The sequence below is a fragment of the Haemorhous mexicanus genome, chromosome 29 (genome assembly GCF_027477595.1).
Source record: "Haemorhous mexicanus isolate bHaeMex1 chromosome 29, bHaeMex1.pri, whole genome shotgun sequence".
Taxonomy (NCBI): domain Eukaryota; kingdom Metazoa; phylum Chordata; class Aves; order Passeriformes; family Fringillidae; genus Haemorhous; species Haemorhous mexicanus.
This window is the reverse complement of record NC_082369.1, coordinates 1,551,896-1,568,410: the sequence shown is the minus strand read 5'-3', so window position 1 is coordinate 1,568,410 and position 16,515 is coordinate 1,551,896. Positions and strand designations below refer to the sequence as shown.

The 16,515-nt window shown below is 44.2% G+C and overlaps 1 protein-coding gene across 1 annotated transcript; it reads right to left on the bottom strand.

The window, feature by feature from the left end:
* Positions 1-5,842: 5,842 nt before the first annotated feature.
* LOC132339680 (excitatory amino acid transporter 1-like) lies at positions 5,843-16,149 on the bottom strand. Its single transcript, XM_059870068.1, has 9 exons — positions 15,936-16,149; positions 14,956-15,093; positions 13,951-14,155; positions 13,062-13,104; positions 12,195-12,535; positions 9,795-10,028; positions 8,166-8,360; positions 7,612-7,746; positions 5,843-6,200 (listed from the first exon to the last, which is right to left on the bottom strand). Exons 1-9 carry the CDS (start codon positions 16,147-16,149, stop codon positions 6,002-6,004), a joined length of 1,704 nt encoding a protein of 567 aa, XP_059726051.1. The 3' UTR covers positions 5,843-6,001.
* Positions 16,150-16,515: the final 366 nt, after the last annotated feature.

Sequence of the window (16,515 nt, the reverse complement as noted above, 5' to 3'; positions counted from 1 at the left end):
TCTCCAAGAATAGCGACTCCATAATTTCTCTAATGACCCTGTGCCACTGCGCCCGCAGCTTCTGTGTAAAAAAGTCTTTCCTGATATTCCGAGGGAGCCTCCTGTGTTTCGTTTTGTGCCTATTGCCTCTTGTCCTGTCACCAGGCACTACTGAGAAGAGCCTGGCTCTGTCTTCACACCTCCCCCAGGTAGGTATTACTCTACATTTATAAAACCCCCGAGCCTTCCTTCAGCAGGCTGCAGTGCCAGCTCCCCCACTCTTTCCTCAGGGGAGATGCCCAGTCCCTCCATCATCTCTGCAGTTCTCCGGACTCTTCATAATGTGTCCGTGGACGCAGCTCACCAGCAGTGCTGAGGGAAGGCTCCCGTCCCTGAACCTCGCCAGGACAGGCAGGGGCACAGCAGTGGCTCGGGTTCAAATCAGGCACCGGCAGAGCCCTTATGTCCTTCTCTGGGGAGCTGCTGTTTAGCAGTTTGGCTCCTCGTGTGTCCTGGAGCCTGAGGTTATTCCTCCCCAGGTGTAGGACATTGAATTTTTGTTTTGCTGAACTTCATGATATTCCTGTCAGCCCATATTTCCACTCTGTTGAAAGATTAAATTAAATTTAAAGATTCAAAGGAGCCTTGAGACTTGTCTCCGTGGTATTTGGTGAAAAGACAATAGGCAATGGGCACACATTGAAAGACAAATTCTATTTAAACGAAGAAAAGCATTTTTACAATGGGGTTGATTGAGTGCTGGAACAGTGTGTGGAACGTGCATCCTTGGAGATGTTCAAAATCCAATCAAAGTCCTGAGCAGCCTGCACAGGTTGCTTCTGCTCTGAGTAGAGGGGTTTGGACTGGGGATCTTCAGAGACCCCTCAGGGAAGCTGCTGCTGCTCACAGGAGTCTGCATGGCTGGGGGTCAGGAGATGTGGGCTAGATTGCAGATGTACCCCAAGAGGACTATTAGGCCTTAATGGCCCTGGGCAACCTCCCCTGGGACCCACACCTGAGGCCTGCTCATAACTTGCTGTTGTCTTATGGTCTGACTTCTGAGTCTGTGCTGTTGCCTTTCTTGGATGCTGGGGTACTGGGGATGCTCTTTCCCCAGCATCCCTGTTGTTCATCTTGATTCCTGTCACTTAGGGAACAGAAGACAAGAAAAAGGGATATCAAGAGGAGAACAAACAGCTTTCACTTTCTGCAGATGCCATGCCATTAATGCAACATTTTAGCAAGTAATGTAAACCCATTAATGTTTAAGCCTTTGAAACCTCTTCCACATAACCTTTTTTGGAGGTGGATTTTCCAGATGGAAGTATGTGCCTATGTGCTGTCTGGTGCAGATGAAGCAAACCTCATGTAGCTTTGTCAGTTTATGAACTTATGCCAAATATGGCATCAAAGAAGAAGCTTTAGGGAAAGGCCTTGTCAAAATCTGAGATTGGTATTTGACCCATGAGGTAGGCACATGGAGATAAGAAAGTATAATACATCATGTGAAAAGTCATGTCTCTGACTTTGGAAGGTCACAGTACTGAGGAAAAATAATAGAAAAAAATAATGGAAAAGTATTGTGGAAAAAATTCCCTTTATTTTTCAAATATGGAAACTATCTGTATTAAGACTGAAAATAACAGCATGAAGAAAAAGCCCTCAGGAATTAACAGTCAAATTGCACAAATGCCATGAACACACTGTACAGTACTGTTTCCAGTTCTTCTTTGGGCAGAGCAGAAAGACATACAATTTCGTGTCAGCTTTCATGGGCAGCTCTGACTCCTGGAACAATGTGCAACACACATAAAGTGACATGTGGCCTAACTGAAAATCCATATTCTTCCTGGATTTTTTCTCTTCAAACTAGCATTGAAGAGGTATGTCCTTATCCAAGAGCTACTTGTGTATTTAGCATTAAGATCGCTCTCTGTTTCATCCCATCTGTAACCATTAGGAAGAGATCTGTTTGCAAATAGGAGAAACATAAAAAGTTTCTGCAAGTAGAAGCAGCAGGACTGCAGTAAAGACTGCATAAGCTCACAAATATCTGGTAATTTTAAAAGACTGTGGATAAAATTATAAAAAACCTTTCAATTATCCAGTTTTGAAGGCTGAGTTAGTACAAGGTCAGCACTGAATTTGGAAGAAGTACAAATACTTTAGTATTCTTGACTGAGCTCTGAAAACTTGGCCTTTGCCAAGACTGATGCAGTGCAAATGAGGGTCTTTGGGATGTGTACAGGCAAGGACACAGTGGAGAGTTTTTTCTATACATTGAGAAGTTCTCATCACCATTTCATCACCAGAAGGTACAAGTCTAAATTGGCATGCATTGAGCTCCTTTCTGGGAAATCTGGCTTTGAAAGACTCATTTCTGGAATGAAGTAGAACAGCCTCAGGTTCTTTTTTTTAAGTATGGGGTTAAATGAGTAAATCCAGGTGGGCACCAAAATGAAATATGCAGCTTTACACATAGTGAGACTGTAATATTGGCTTTCCTTCTTGGATTAGTAACAAAAAATTTGACTCTATGTATACATATGCTTGCACACATGCACCTCTTTCATATATATGTATAGATATGTAAGTATATGCAAATTTCTGACAATATTTTGATGTTCAGGTACTGGAAACAGATAATTCCAATCATAATCTGGTTAACAGCATGGGTAAACACCAGAGCTAAAAGCTATAAACTGATTTCTGAAATTCCCAAAGGAATACTGGTTTGCATTATTAGAAAATGAGGCATCTACTTGTTTGTGCTGTTAATCTTGTGTGGAAAGCAGGAAATCACAAATGGCAAGGCTTGGTGCATACCGCTTTGTGGGAACATCTGTGAACATGTGGATGCAATGTGGTATGGAGAGTCCCTTTTGTGATATGTGTACATGTCTGCTAACAGGAACTGAAAACAGGTTAGACTCCTGCTGAGTTTTATTAAAGTATCATTAGAATCCTTTCAGATCGCTTTTAGAAATGATTGGGTTGGAAACACCCATTGTGATATCTCTAAGCCAGAAAGCACGTGCATATATATAAAGCCAGAAGGGACCCTTATGACCATCTAGTCTGTGTAACCCAAGCCATAGGACTTCCCAGAATTCATTCCCATTTGAGCTAGAATCCAATCCAACAATCTTCTGATTCATCCTTTAGTTTGCCCTTTTTATACAAGAAGTCACTTCACGATTAGAATTCAATGTTTTCTTGAAAAGTTGGACAAGCAGTCTGGAAAAAAAAAAAAGAAAACCAAGAAGCAGTTCAATATGGACAACTTGAAATTACTATACTTTAGCAGTAATAATCAACTGCATAAACACAAGCTGGGAAATTGCTTGATAGGCAGCAGTACTGTTTAATTTGATGTGGAAATTATCATATATTACCACTGGACTAGGGTCAATGCTATCATGCTGTTGTTAAAAAATAAAGCACTTCATTGGGATTTATAAGCAGGTCTGTTCTTTATGAAGGTTTAGACTCATCAGCTGAGCAGTGTTATTGATAACCTAGGGCTGTCTTATCTCACTATAGATACAAGCTGATGCAGTGTATCTGAAAACTCTTTGATTAAGATCCAGTCCTCAGATGGAGCCATCTCATCAAAGTAAGAGTCTAACCTTGCTAAGAGTTCGGATAAGATGAGCAGACTTGAGTTTGCTGTATGTATGCATCAGGGGCAATTATCCTGATCAGCCGATGCATAGCCTGCTAACAACCATGGTAACATGAGTCCAAGGTCTAAATCTTAATGTTCAGGAAATATTCTTTCCTCAGTGGTCAGTAATAATAAATCTTTAGTTGGATTGTTGTGTCAAATTTTAGTCATTCCACTTCAAGAAAGATGTGGAATAGCAAGGAGAATGTCCAGAGGAGAGGAACATGAATGATTATTACCTGTGATACATACGGGATCTGTTTAGTCTAGAAAGGAGAAGAACAGATATTATAAAAGTATTCAAACAAGATTTAAAAAAGTGCTACAAAAAGAAGGATAATCATATGTTACCCATATCACTCGTCTCCTGCTAGAGTAGGTCTCTTGTCAAAATAAGCAATCTGCCTTCCACAGTCAGCAAACAATTTGCTGCCTTACAGTCTGGAGCTAGCCACTGCTAAACAGAGCTACCACACACTTCTAGTTATCCTGTTCTGCTACCAATCTTACATGAAAGAGATGCGTTTGTGCATTTATCTCAGGTTCCAAATAATTGTCCAGCCCATAAAAATAGAATACTCTGCCCATAGAATGTGGAATGTAGCAGCACCAATATATAACCCTGCAGTTTCTGAACAACTAAAAAGAGCCTCATGATCTGGCGTTGTACATCTCAAGAAATGTGTTTGAGGAAGCTTTGTTAGTGCTGGTGATGGCAGCATGGGCAAGGTGTGCAGTTGTGATTGGCAAACTTGACTCCAGCGATGCCTCTGAGGTCTTCCTTCCACAGTGTGTACCTCTGAGTGTATGGTTACGTCTAGGTATGAAAAACATCAATGTGAAAAGCCAGGGTAGAGGGGTGTAAGTGACATAGTGGTTTGGGAATAATGAACAGATCTCAAGTGAAACCAGCCAGTTTAGATAGTACCTTGATGGGTCAGGAGGCTGCTCACTGCTATTCCTGCTCTTAGCCATTGTTAAAAGCAGGACAGCTATAATGCAGCAGCCCCAACACTGTGGTTCCTTAACATCTTCCTGATTAAGTTACAGACATTCATTTTTCTGGATGTCCATGGATCTGGACATTATGGAACAAGTCCTAGTGGTCCTCTTCACTGGTGTGAGAGATACCAGCTGTATTCCTGGCCATACCAGGGAAGGGGGAGAGAGCATGGATGAAGCAGGTCCCTACTTATATCTTTAGACTCTGCGATGTTATGGATGTAATTTTGGGCTTATGTCCAAGTGTGTTAAACAGAAGCTGAATTCCATTTGGTAGGAATTAAAAAATATATCCTGATTTTTTAAGTCTGGGATCTGGCAAACCTATGCAAGTGCTAAGTGATTTGTCTCTGCCTATACAAGAAAAGGATCTGTAGAAAGACAGAGGTGTTAGAAAGCACATTCTAGAGCAATGTGGCTGAGGGGAAGTCACTTCTGAAAATAGGTAGAGATGAGCACAGGAATCATTTCCTTAGCAATCCTGTGAGGAGGAGTGAAACTGTTTTCTGAGCAAATCTTGCACAGAAGGGAGTCATTCCTGGCATGGATGTACCACCCAGCTGCTCAGATGGGCAAATTGTTCTTAAACTTTGTGTTTCCCCTCCTGGTTTCAGCAGGATGAGAAGAGCTTGCTAAAGAGAAATTAAGTTAACTGGGTTTTGGCAGAGCTTGGTAGAGGGGAGAGCTGTTTCTAGATTGAATAATGGATAAAATAAATTTTGCAACTGTTTGCTTCTTACACAGTCCTTTAGGATCTTCCACTAATGAGAAGCCTATTGATCCCTATTGGTGCTACCAGCCAACTGTCCCTGCTGTATGATCCCACGTTCCTTCAGGAAGTGGGTGACTCTAGTATCTGCAACCAAACAGGTTGCCAGTGGAGTTCTCAGGAAGCATCAAGTGCATATCTGTGCAAACACCAGGACTGTGAGCAAGGAGGTAAATGTACCTTGGGTGAAGGTACTAACCAAGTGAAGACTTTGCAGCTGTATCTTGCAGGACAGAATTACAGCAACATTTTGGGGGCAGTCCACAGATGGGGGTATTCCCAACTCACCTGGTTACCTAGTTCAGAAATAAAGAAGCTCCTAGTCCAGCTCCTTCACTAGGTCTTCCTTACTCAGGTCTAACTATTGGGCCTCGTAAGAATGACTAAATCAGGCTTTCCTTGCACTTTAATTTTTTCCTCTTTAATGCCAGTCAGAGAGAAATAAGAGAGCAACAGGATTAGGGAAGACTGCGTGTGGCAGAGGTGATAGAAAAGTGAGCATCTTGCACAATGGATCTTTCTCTGTCCTCCACTGTGGACTTCTGTTTCGCTTTTTACATAAATCTGCACTCTGCTGCCCGATTTCACAGTGCTGTCTCCCTCCTGGAGTGCCTGTGGGTGTCATTCTGTGGGCAAACCAGGTGGGAGAGCTGTTCTTTCTCCTGTATCCTAGAATTACCAAGTTCGCAGTCTTGTGCATCCAGCTCATGCCGGGAGAGATGCTCCACAATGCCAGCCCCCAAAGAATCTCCCAGGACATTTGTAGTCGTTCTAAGGCGGTCCCTGAAAAATCAGAGAGAGAAACAAAATAGAGTTCGTAGTAGCAGCTAAGGGGATGAAGATTATTTCAAGAAACATCTTCAGTGAAACTTTTTCTACTTCCTAAGTCATTCTAATAATGGATACTTCAACACTGACAGGAAAATTACTCCCAGAGAGACTTCCTTGATTGACATCCTTGAGCTCAAGCTTCACATTCATTCCTGTTTTATTGCATTCCCAATTTATTACTGAAAAGTTTTGGATTTGACACATATTAAGATGAAGGTTGCTGTGTTTATACATGGACTCTGTCCTTTCCAAAAACCTTGCTGCAGACTCAGATGATCTCAACACATCTCTTTCACTTAAAGTTGCATTTTGTTTTACAAAAAGTGCTGAAATTCTGGTGCAATCCTATGACAGCACTGCTGTGGACACAGATTTCTTCAGCATGGACAGCATGTGGTAAGACAAGGCACCAGATTCTTTGTGCAAAACAGCACATCTAAAAGACCTTTTGCAATGAGATATTCTCCACAACCACAACAGTATGTCAGAGCTGCTGAAGCTGTCACCAGTCCAGCATTCCATCAGAACCTTCGGTAGTAACAGCGGAGCCTGATTGAAATAATCTACTCTGAGTAAGCACAAGAAGTAACCCGGTTTATTAGGAGGCAGAGCTCTTCCCAGCCAAGTCTGTTCTTATGTACAATCCACAGGAGAAGTGAAGGTGTTCTGCAAAACTGTTTCCAACTGGTCAGCCATGGCTGGGAGCAGAGTTTGCCTGCTTTGGCTACAAAGCAACAATACAAGATATAGAAGAACAGAGGAGAACACTGACTGTATCCATCTGTCAGGATTTTGGTGTGTGAGAAGACAGAGAGGTGGGACTGTGCACAAATGCATTCTTCAATATGGTTCCTAAGAGCACTACTATAAAATCACTTGTCCCAAGTGATTTTATTTAAAAGGGAACGAAAACTGAAATGCAGCAGTGTATTTGACAAGCTGCACCCATGTAAACACTCTTCAACTTTGTACACCCCAGTCTCATCCCTCTTTCAGTGTTTGGTAGCCCAGAAGTATCATTCTGTAGTGTGGATTTGCTTATTATTGGCACAGCTCTTCCCTATGACTTTGCAAATAATTTCTGTATGCATTTTAAATAAAGCAAATTGAGGACATTCTGTTTGGTCACCAGGCTGATCAGCAAGTGACCTCTGATGCCTTGAGTCACTGAAGCATATGACGAAGACTCCAGCATGGGCAGAGAGGGCTACTGTGCAAAGGTCTCAGGGATACAGGTGTGTTTTAACCTTAATGGTTCGAGTTAGTGAGCTTGCTTTTAGCAGAGACATCGGGAGTACAGATGATGTCTGTAAGCACTGGCAGGAATGCACAGAAGTGCATGCCTTCTGGGCAAGGAACTTACAGAAACCAGTCCACAGCGATGATCAGTGTAATGTCTTCAGTAGGCAGCCCCACTGATGTCAGCACTATAACCATTGTCACCAGTCCTGCCTGGGGAATACCTGCAGCTCCAATGCTGGCTGCCGTGGCAGTGATGCTGGAGAGAATGGAAAAGCAGAGCTATCAGCAAAGGGAAGAAAAGAGCTGGTCGCATTTGCAGAAATGTCAGGAATTAGCTCAAACTCCTCATTGTCTTGGCAGCCTTTCTGCCCTGGTCACCAAGAAGGATAGTGACACATGGGATATCAACATAATGTGAGGCTGCCCCTGCCAGACGCCCCTTCATAAAAGAGTACCCACCACAGCTTTTCCTAAGACCTGGACATGTGAGAAGGGCTCAAGTGGAGCCTCAAAGACATGGTGTCCACATATGCTTTAACACCTGGATCTGTAGTACAACCCTTCTTTCCCATACTTTTTTTCCTTATTGTTTCTTTTGAGCAAAAGAGAAATCTGATCACACCTCAGATAAGCCAACAAAACTTTCTGTAGTCCCAAAGCTCTTTCAAAAGTCACCTTATTGTGATGATTTGCCCAAAGTCAAGTTCATAGTTGTTGACTTGTGCAATGAAGATGGCTGCAAGGGCCTCGTACAGAGCAGTGCCGTCCATGTTAATTGTGGCTCCCACAGGCAGCACAAACCTTGTGATGCGCCTGTCCACACCATTGTTTTCTTCCAGGCACCTGAAGGTTATGGGCAGAGTCGCTGAGCTGAAAGGAATTTACAAAACTGTCACCAACATGTTCTTTGAAAAATCCTTTCTTTAGGATTTTTCCCTCCTGAGAAGCTGAAAAGCCTCAAGAACAAAATGCAAACAATTCTTATCTGCTGCTGTAGAATGCAACAGGTGGATCTGTGATTGGTCTCATCTAGTTGTTTCTCATTAATAGCCAATCACAGTCCACGTGTCCAGACTGTCTCGGTCAGAGACAAACCTTTGTTATTCCTTTTCTATTCTTAGCTTAGCCTTCTGATGAAATCCTTTCTTCTATTCTTTTAGTATAGTTTTTAACATAATATATATCATAAAATAATAAACCAAGCCTTCTAAACATAGAGTCAAAATTCTCATCTCTTCCCTTATCCTAAGACCCCTGTGAACAATACATAACAAAACCGCATGAATTGCATATATGCCGATTTTAGAAGAAGGACTAAGCCTCTGCCTGGTTTATGACTTTACCCGCCTACTTTTGCACCCTGCCATGTGGGCCAGAGGCCAGAAGCTGCTAGAGGAAAGAAGAGAAGCAAGGCTTCTTCAGTTATGATACATGCTGCAGTTAAACATTCTAACATGACTTTTCTCAGGGGGTTGGGACAGGGGCTCTATAACCCTGAGGCTGATGATGCTGGTATAAAACCAAAAGAAGGAGGATTCAGGGTACATAGGGTAGCGTGTCAAAACCAGAACTGCTTTTTCTGCTATTAAAAAAACTTGAGCCCCTTCTCATCCCTCTCAGTCCATAACACAAGAGAATATATCATGCTTGAGAATATATCTTGCAGAGAAAGCAAAGAACTGTTTCTGAAAGAGAACATGAGCAGGAAAAATGCTGTGTGTTTTGGTATAAGAATATATGTGGAAGAGCCTGCTATGTGCTTGCCAGGACACTAGTATAACAAGAAACATAACACTTAATGAAACAACAGTTATCTACCATCCCTTGCTTTGGCTGTGCAACATGGCATTGTGAGTCACTGAACATACTGGTGTTGATGCCTTTGCCCAGGTCTCTGGGAAGTTTAATGACAGCTGCATACAGTCTGTGTGCCTGGGAGAGACGGACGTGAAAATATCTGCAAGTACATGTGTGTGAGAGGTATGTGCATGTGGAATAATGCTGTGATTCAGCAGGATATTTGTCCTGAGCTCAGCAATTCAGTGGTAAGCAAAGTCACCCTCATGTTTGGTCAGGAGGAATATGGGCCATTCACTGATGGTCAGAGCTGGTCATGTGAGTAGGGCTCCTGAGCAGGGCAGTGAGAACCTTCCCACTCCCAAATGAGTTTGGCTGGTTCACTGCAAAAAGCTGCTAAGTGCTAGGAATTGTGAGACCACAGTGAGGCATTGAGAGCAATGGAGTGCTGAGATGTAGTATCTACATTGTTTCAGCCCAGACTCCACTCCTATATAGCCATCATACCTGGAGGAGGTGCCCAGGGCTGTGATGAGAGCCTGCAAGAGCCCTGCAATGAACACCCAGGGGTTTCGGTGAGTGACAATGAAGTAGAGCAGAGGCAGGATGCAAAGTGCATGAATGAGGAGTCCAACAATCACAGTGAGTGTGTACATCCCCAGCTGGCCTCCCATCACTGCTAGGTCATCCATCTCCAGGATTTTGCCCGCAATTAAAAACATGATCCCAACTGGAGCATACCTGTGACAGAAACACAAGGCCGATGGTCAGGACTGGCTCCCACACTTTCGCACCAGATTTAACACATGCTGTCTGGTTAAATCCCCAGTAAACCAGCATACCATAAGTGCTCACTGAGCCTAATCACAGGATTACACTGCTGTTTTTTTTTCTAGAAACCTGGAGAGAGCTGGGACTTGTTTATCCCATGGTCAAAAATCAGCTCTTGGTGCATGCCTGGAGACCTCAGCACTCTGTTTTGCACACAGCATGGGCAATGGTGGTTTCCTCCTCCTTTTGGGTTTTCTACATTTCTACAACACTCTTTCTAGAATTGATAAGGAAGGTTATGTAGAGAAACCTTCAGAGTCCCTTCTCCTAACAGAGCTTGGGCTGACCATATTTTTTTTTCCTGAGGCACAGGAAAGTACAGGAGAAACAGGGAATCAGGGAATAAAACCAAGAGTATCCTATAGGCTCTCGGATATCAGCCTTGCTGTCTTCAGATGCTCACATTTAGGGAATATGAACATCTAGGGATTTCTGGTGTAACAAGGACTGGACACACCAACACCTGTAAAAACAGCCATGGTTCATATAAAACCCCATTTTGAGGTATCCTGCTATCTTTTCCATTCCTCGTGTCTATTTCCCCCGTCCATAACAATGCAGATGACAAGCAGCACTGAGGTTCCACAGAAAAGAAGACATAAGTCAGATATGGAGAAAATCATGGGCACTAATATAATAATCAGACCAAAGAAAACTCTAGCTCCCTGGCCACTTCTCTCAAGGCTGGGACTCTGCAGCTCAAGAGCTCACATGCACCTCATGCACAAGGCTCAGAGTTCCACATGCCAAACTCCAGCTTAGCCCGGGAGGTTTGGAAAAGTTTCAGGAGAGGATTTAATAAATATTTCATTTCCTCTGACGTTCCTGTTAGAACACATCCTTGGTTGCAGCCAGTGATCAGATCTCCCCAGGAAAAACAAGCTCCTGGGAGATGGTCTGCAGACTGTGGCTACCGAAAGGCATGCACAGGCAGTGTCCCAAGTGTAACCAATGTTCTATATATAAACACCCCACCTTCCTTCATCTAAAGGGAGATTTAAGGAGGGGTGTTGAAGGTCTCTGGAGTAGTGTGCATGTCTACTTGTTCCACTGTGCTCACGCTCTCACTTCTGTGCCCCCAGGTAAGACTTACCTGTTCTTTGGAAAGCAAAGCCCCAAATTCCGGTTCAGACATGGAGTAAAAGATCCCAGGGGTGTGGGGCTTCCCAACATCCCTATGAGCTCAGGGATATTCTTCCCCTTTGTGCCTTTTTCTGTAAGGCCTGTCCTGCTGGGCTTGGGACTTTGCTTTGAGATACAAGACTGTGACTTATAAGATCAAGGAAAGGAAGCTGGAGTGATCTAAAATGGGAGAGGGTGTCAGGCTGACAGATTTCTTCCCTGTCAGAAATTTGCATGTGTTCTGCCAAAGCCACATCTGTCCTATTTTGCAGTACCTGACAAAAGTTTGAGCCCTAACTGGGTAAAAAGCTTAAAATAACAATATTTGGTAAAATGCTGCCTTCTAGAGTAGACTTGTCTCAGCAATGCTTTCTTTGTCTGCACCATGTGTCATAGGCAGCCTTACACAGAAAGCAATGAGCAGCTGAGCTCCAGAGGAGTTACGATCTGGGAAGGATTTGAAAGGCAGTAACTTTGAGATGATCCTCTCAACCCAGCTCAGCTCTCAGAGCTATTGCATTACTGCATACAGCTGCCACCCCAAAAGCAGGAAAGAGGCAAAGGGTTACTGTGATTCATAGCTAAGTCAGACTCCTGGAACATAGCTGGAAGGAAAGCTTTTGGTGAGAAAGCCCCACACTCTAGTCCTGTTGGTAAGGCTAAGAGATCTTCCACTCCAGCTCTCTGGTCTCCAAGGATGTTTCCAGAAGCCTCAAGAAAAGCAAGTGCTGGTGTACCTGATATTTCTAAGGTAAAAGCAAAAAAACCAGGAAATGAAATGTGAACAAATATCCCATCCAGACTTTTCCCTCCAGCTTGATGGAGCCAAAGTAGAGCTGTGCCCATCTGCTTTTCCTGCCTTGTGCATGAAATCCTTAAAGCTACCCCACTTCTCATCATGTCAATGGAAACTGCACCTGCAGACCTCCTGCTCCAACTGGCCGTGCTCCTCACCAGATGATAATGGCCACCAGCCTCATGATGGCTTCGTTGAGACAGTTAAAGAACTCCCGCAGGGCCCGTCCCTTCTGCTTCATGCTGCCGATCATCAAACCGAAGCACATGGAGAACACTACCAGCCCCAGTGCGTTCACCCCGTTGGCTGAGCCTGGGATGGGAATGACTTCTTCAAAGGTCAGCACCTCGGAGATGGTTCCCAGGGCATGAGTGACATTCTCCATGATGCTGGTGAAATTCTCAGGCACAGGGATCTGAGTGGTTGCCACATCTGCTGTGGCATTGCTGCTGTGGAGGATGGTTCTGGTGAAGACCCTGGTGCTGTACTGAGTCTTGTACTGAAAAGACACAGATTATCAAATGCACTCACAGGCTCCAGTTCAGATGATCAGGACACATGCTAGGCTCTTATACGCTTTGCCTGTTCTCAAGGTCCCCAGTTTAGTGCTTTCACCAGAAAGGTCAGAATGTTCATAGAGCAGAAGGTCGAAAGAGACCATTAGAGCATCTCATGTCCCTAGGACTCAGATATTCTGGCTTCTCTGATAACCTTTTGTGCTGCTTCTAAGGGCACTAGCACTGCAGAAGAGACAGATTCTTGGAGAATCTATTCCATATCACTGCCAGTCCAAGCCTGCAACCTGAGATCATGCAAACCCTTCCTGCTTCTGTGGGATGGGAGGGAGGTTGAAGTCCCCATGTACGGACAGTTTGAAAAGCGTGCGTGGGGGATGCTATAATACAGACTAATGTTTGCAGTGCCTCCTGCAGCAGTCAGACCTGGGGAATAAAGTGCTATTCCATCCCTCAGAGAAGTAGATAGGACCATGGTCCAGGGTACAAGCTGCAAATGAGATTTCATACCTGTTTAAAGCAGGCTTCTACCAGGTTGGGTGGGAACATATTCCTGCAGTAGATAAAACAAGGAAAGAGTTATTGTCCTGTTGAACTAGGAAGAAAACATGGGCTTCCTGGCCAACTTCTTTGTCCTGGAGCAATGTCTGAGGTCACAACTTTCACAATGTCCACTTAAGCCCTTTTTGTCTGACTGACAGAAAAAGGGAATATGCTGATCTTGCAACTTGTCAGACTTCCACTACATGTTTTCAGACTCCAGAAAGTTATTCAGGTATATGGAAAGAGTTGATACACATACTGCCCTGGAATATAGGTACATTGTAAAACCATCATCAAACCCAACCAAACCTTGAACCAATACCATACTACAATGATTAATACACTGCCTTGCTCTCAGCCTCACCTCTACAGCTGTCATGTGAGCTCTCTGTTATCCTGTACCTCAAAAACATGGCTTTATACCACTTGAGATGGTACAGCTTTGCAATTCACTGAGTAAGGTCACAGCAAGGGAAGAAAAGGCAATGTCTTGGAACCACTTCCTTGATTTCCTTTTGTCATTAAAGATGGATATTTGGAGTAGCCTTTGCTGGGTGAATTTCTGAAAGCTAGGTAGCCCACTGATGGTTTTCATTTCTTGTTTTGTTGAGCACACCATGACCTCTTACATTAATACCTCTGGAGAAGTGCTGGATTCCAGGCCAAGCACTCAGTCTCAGAGTGGCAAAGCCAGTTAGCTAGACTAAACTAGAAATACTAGGCTTGCCAAGACTCAGCCTTTAACCTCTTTCCCTAAGACTGTATGCTTAAAGCCGTGATACTTCAAAAGGATGCTCCATGGAGGAATGTAATCTCACTGGTATCATCTCAACATGCGACCATCTTGTTTACCTACCTCACCAAGTCCATGAAGGCATCTGTGGTCTGCACCTGCTCAATTCTGCCTTCTCTGTGAAGTTTGTCCTTAGATCCTTTTCCTGGGTGTATGATGATCACCATGAAGATGCCAATGAAGACAGCTATGATTGTGGTCACCATGTAGTAGATGATAGCCCGCATCCCCATCTTCCCTGAGACTCTGCTGTCCAGTGAGGCCATTCCTGGGGTGTCACACAGAGAGACAATGTGAGGAAGCCTATCATCTTAGAGAGAAAGAGAAAGCTTGAGGAAGATTCAAAGAGTGCAGGGCTCATGCATGATTTTGACCAGTAGCTAGGGTCTCTAGGAAACACAGCCTACAAGGAACAGAATTTGGAGTTCCAAGGTGATGTTGACATGGAAGAAAGTGGCTTGTGGTCATGAAGAAGCATAGCACTGGTGGATCTTAGTCTGCATTTGGGAATGTAGCAATTTTCTTTTAAAGCTCTCAGAAGGGAAATAATCCCCTCCTAGTACATTGGGCCTTTCAATCCCTAATGGTGGGATGTTTCAGCAGGTGGAACACCTTGCAGTCCCTACTGCTGTCTGAAAACTTGTCTGTCATGACTGACTTGAGGATCTGGGTGAAACAAGCCCTCCAGCTGGTGATCAACTTCAATCCTTTTGGACTAACAAAAATTAACTTTCTCCAGATTAGAGAAAACCTGAAATTTACTTGGACAACAAACTTGGAGACATTTGAGATTATGTAGGATCAAATCCTTGTTTGTGCTGGGCATTGGAACCACTGCATTGTGTTCTCCCCAGTCTTCTGAGACAGCACAAGTTCTTCTGCTTTTCTGCACTATTACTGAGCCAGCAGGGATCTCAGTGTGGGTCATGTTCCCTGTGACTGTAGATTCAGGCTTGTCACTACTAGCCAAGCTAATCCAAGCACCTCCAGCTGTGTCACGAAGAGGTACCCGAACAACAGCTTTGCTGACCATTGCCTTGGCTGAAAGCAGCAGAAAGTACTTCTCACCTGTAATCAAACTAGAGACAATGAGAGGAAGAACCAGCATCTGGAGCATACGCATCAGCAGCTCACCAGGGAAGGAGAAATACTTGATCTGGCGATAGGTCAGCTGGTAGGGCCGGAGGGAGAAGGCCAGGATAATCCCTGTGGATCAGCAAGGGATGAGAATGGAAGTGTGATCCAGTGCTCTGTCCTTCAGTCCTACAATGTGTTTTTTCTCTTCACATTTACTCTCCTTTCCTCTTCTTTACAAAGGAACAAATGCTAATTTTCTAAAAGGCTATCATCCAGTTTTTATGGTATGCTCTCTCTCCCTCTGACATATTTATGTGCAGAGGAGTCTTGTGTCAAACCACAGGTCTCCTTGTTCTCTGTCTATTGCTCTTCTGGAGTCTGTTCCCAGGATGCTCATGGATACAAAATGCTGTGATGAGAAATATGATCTCACAGACTAAAATAAATGTGACTACACAGTTCAAATTCTTTGTCTACCCACCTCTTAAATCTGAGTTCAGCCAGTTAGAGTCATGTAGCCTGGATCAAAATCTAGGGACAACCTGCTATCTGCTAAGCAGATTTGGTTTGCATTGTATCACGGCCATTTGCAGCATTTCTGGTCCTGTCAGGCTAAAGCTTTGGGACGAATCTGAAAAGCCCTCGTGCCTACAGCTGCACTCACAAGATGCCTCTGAAGAAACCTGGATGATTTGTACAAGGATTGGTTGAGTTGGACCATCAAACTCTTTCTATTGTAGAGTGTTTCTATACTGCGCTATAAAGGATCAACAAGGACTCCTTTCCACATACACACTCTCTGTTGGGTCCCTTGATCTTGCACAAAAGTACTCATGATGTGGGCAGCACTTTGAGCTCATCAGCTTCAACTCCTCAGTCAAATCACTGTGATAAAATAAAAATCTTCCTAAAATAAACAAACATTTCCCCATATTTATTAATGGTGCCTGGTGTTGCCTCCTGCTCCATACCTAGTAGGACCGCAGCAATGGTGAAGAGGACGAAGGCATTTCTCCTGAAGAAGCTTTTAGCACTCTCAGCAGTGATGCTGTGCATCCGCTTCTTGGCCCGCGCCGCCCGCTTGTGCACAGCCTGCTGGAACCGCTGCACCCGGCTGTCGGCGTGGAGCCGCTTGGCTGCATCCTCGTTGAGGAACAGGCTGTTGACGTGGCTCTGCTCGCTCATGGTCAGCACAGCTGCTTAGTCCACCAGGCACAGCTCTTCCTAGGCTGGGCAGGGAGAAGTACAGGCAGGAAAGCATAAGCTGTGGCACATCTTGCCTTCGTCTTTAGGTCATTTCCCTGGGGCCTGCTTACGAAGGTTTATTTAAAGTTGATTAATGACCTCCTCTGATCATCTGCAAGGAGCAGCCCTTGGTGAAGGGTATGTAAAGGGCTGCCAGGGTCTTGCACTACTGCTTTGGTGCCTCTGGAGAAGCTCTAGTCCCTATAGCATCCAAGCTGCACTGAGGAATGTTTTATGTTGTCCCAGGCAGCCAGAACGGGCTCCATAGCCACCCAGGCTTGTTCAAAGTTTGACCACTTTGGAATG

Bases quoted from the DNA above. Each gene is read 5' to 3' on its own strand.
- LOC132339680 (XM_059870068.1), bottom strand. From the start codon at position 16,149: ATGAGCGAGCAGAGCCACGTCAACAGCCTGTTCCTCAACGAGGATGCA. The intron at 8,361-9,794 runs GTATGATGGCTA...AATTCCTTTCAG, and splicing joins GCCCTGGGCACCTCCTCCAG to CTCAGCGACTCTGCCCATAA. The intron at 7,747-8,165 runs GTGACTTTTGAA...CATTCTCTCCAG, and splicing joins GGGCAAATCATCACAATAAG to CATCACTGCCACGGCAGCCA.